Here is a 1,228-nt window from a genome sequence, read left to right as displayed (position 1 = left end):
GCCAGGCTCAGCCCTAAGCTCCGCCCACAGCCAGGCTCAGCCCTAAGCTCCGCCCCCAGCCGGACTCAGCCCTAAGCCCCGCCCCCAGCCAGGTGAGCCCTCACCTTGATGTGTAGCTCGGGATGCTGGTCGAAGTAGTCGAACAGCTTCTGATAGTTGCTGAACTGTGCGTCCCACTCCTCTGACTCCACGAAGCGGAAGTCGTCTCCCAGAGGAACCAGCAGCACCGAGGAGTGGAAGAGGCGGGACTTCTGCCGGTACTGGTCCAATAGGAGCAGAGCTCTGGGAGGAAGAGGAAGTGTGGTGTTCAGCCTCCTTCCTGGAGGCGGGGCATCACCCTTCTGAGCATGCTCAGTAAGAGCCACGGCTGCACGGCCAACAACTCTGAGGTGACTAGAGAGGATGTTGGCCTTTCAAAATAAAAGCCTGGTTCCATTAACATTCCTCCTGACCTTGCCAGGTATTAAACATGAGGTACGTAAGGTAATGAGGTGTGTGGCTGAGGCCCCGCCCTCTGCTCACCTCTCCTTGATGTTCTGCTCTGTGATTGGCTGCGGCGGGATCCTCCAGGGACAGAAGACCCGCCCCCCGGGCAGGCGGTGGAAGTCAAACTGGCAGCAGACGGCCGGGTTCGGGCCGCAGGTGTGTGGGACGTCGTAGCTGTAGAATGGCATCATGTGACATGTGATGTCACTGCGGGGGGAGGAGTCTGGAACACAAGAAGTGGGCGGAGTCAGAACCTGTACATCAGCGCGCTCAGAGTCCCTCGCCCTCTCTCACCCCAGCTCTGTCGCCATAGAAACTCCAGCGTCCGTTGCTGGGAGAAGTACTTCTTGATGGAGTAGTGCACCCTCTGGATCAGCATGTTGCTAAGCCCCGCCCCCTTCAGCAGGTACGTCATGGAGGGGGAGTGGCCAAAGGGATCGACGGCCCAGCCGCTGCTCGGCTTCACGCCTACAGACAGACAGCGTCAGCGACGGGGGGGCGGAGCCTCAGCCGGGCAGCCAGGTGAGCCTTACCCAGGTGAGTCTGCAGCCACTGGTGGCCCTCCATCAGCTGGTCCAGCATCGCAAAGTAGTGAGAGTTCGCTTCATCCGCCATGACCCAACCGCCGGTCACCAGCTCCAGCTGGCCCGCCCCCACCAGGCTGGCCAATCACAGAGCAGACAGGAAACACGTGACCACAGGCTGGCCAATCACAGAGCAGACAGGAAACACGTGACCACAG

General features: G+C 60.5%; 1 protein-coding gene across 1 annotated transcript in view; it reads right to left on the bottom strand.

Moving 5' to 3' along the window:
• man2a1 (mannosidase, alpha, class 2A, member 1) overlaps positions 1–1,228 on the bottom strand; it is a 20,180-nt gene that overhangs the window by 12,633 nt on the left and 6,319 nt on the right. Inside the window, 5 exon segments of the mRNA XM_017303315.1 lie at positions 78–282; positions 523–709; positions 781–954; positions 1,020–1,151; positions 1,154–1,188. Coding sequence (XP_017158804.1) covers positions 78–282; positions 523–709; positions 781–954; positions 1,020–1,151; positions 1,154–1,188 — 733 coding nt within the window.

Source organism: Poecilia reticulata, unplaced genomic scaffold (genome assembly GCF_000633615.1).
Source record: "Poecilia reticulata strain Guanapo unplaced genomic scaffold, Guppy_female_1.0+MT scaffold_241, whole genome shotgun sequence".
In the NCBI taxonomy this organism is placed as follows: domain Eukaryota; kingdom Metazoa; phylum Chordata; class Actinopteri; order Cyprinodontiformes; family Poeciliidae; genus Poecilia; species Poecilia reticulata.
This window is presented reverse-complemented; position numbering and strand designations above follow the sequence as displayed.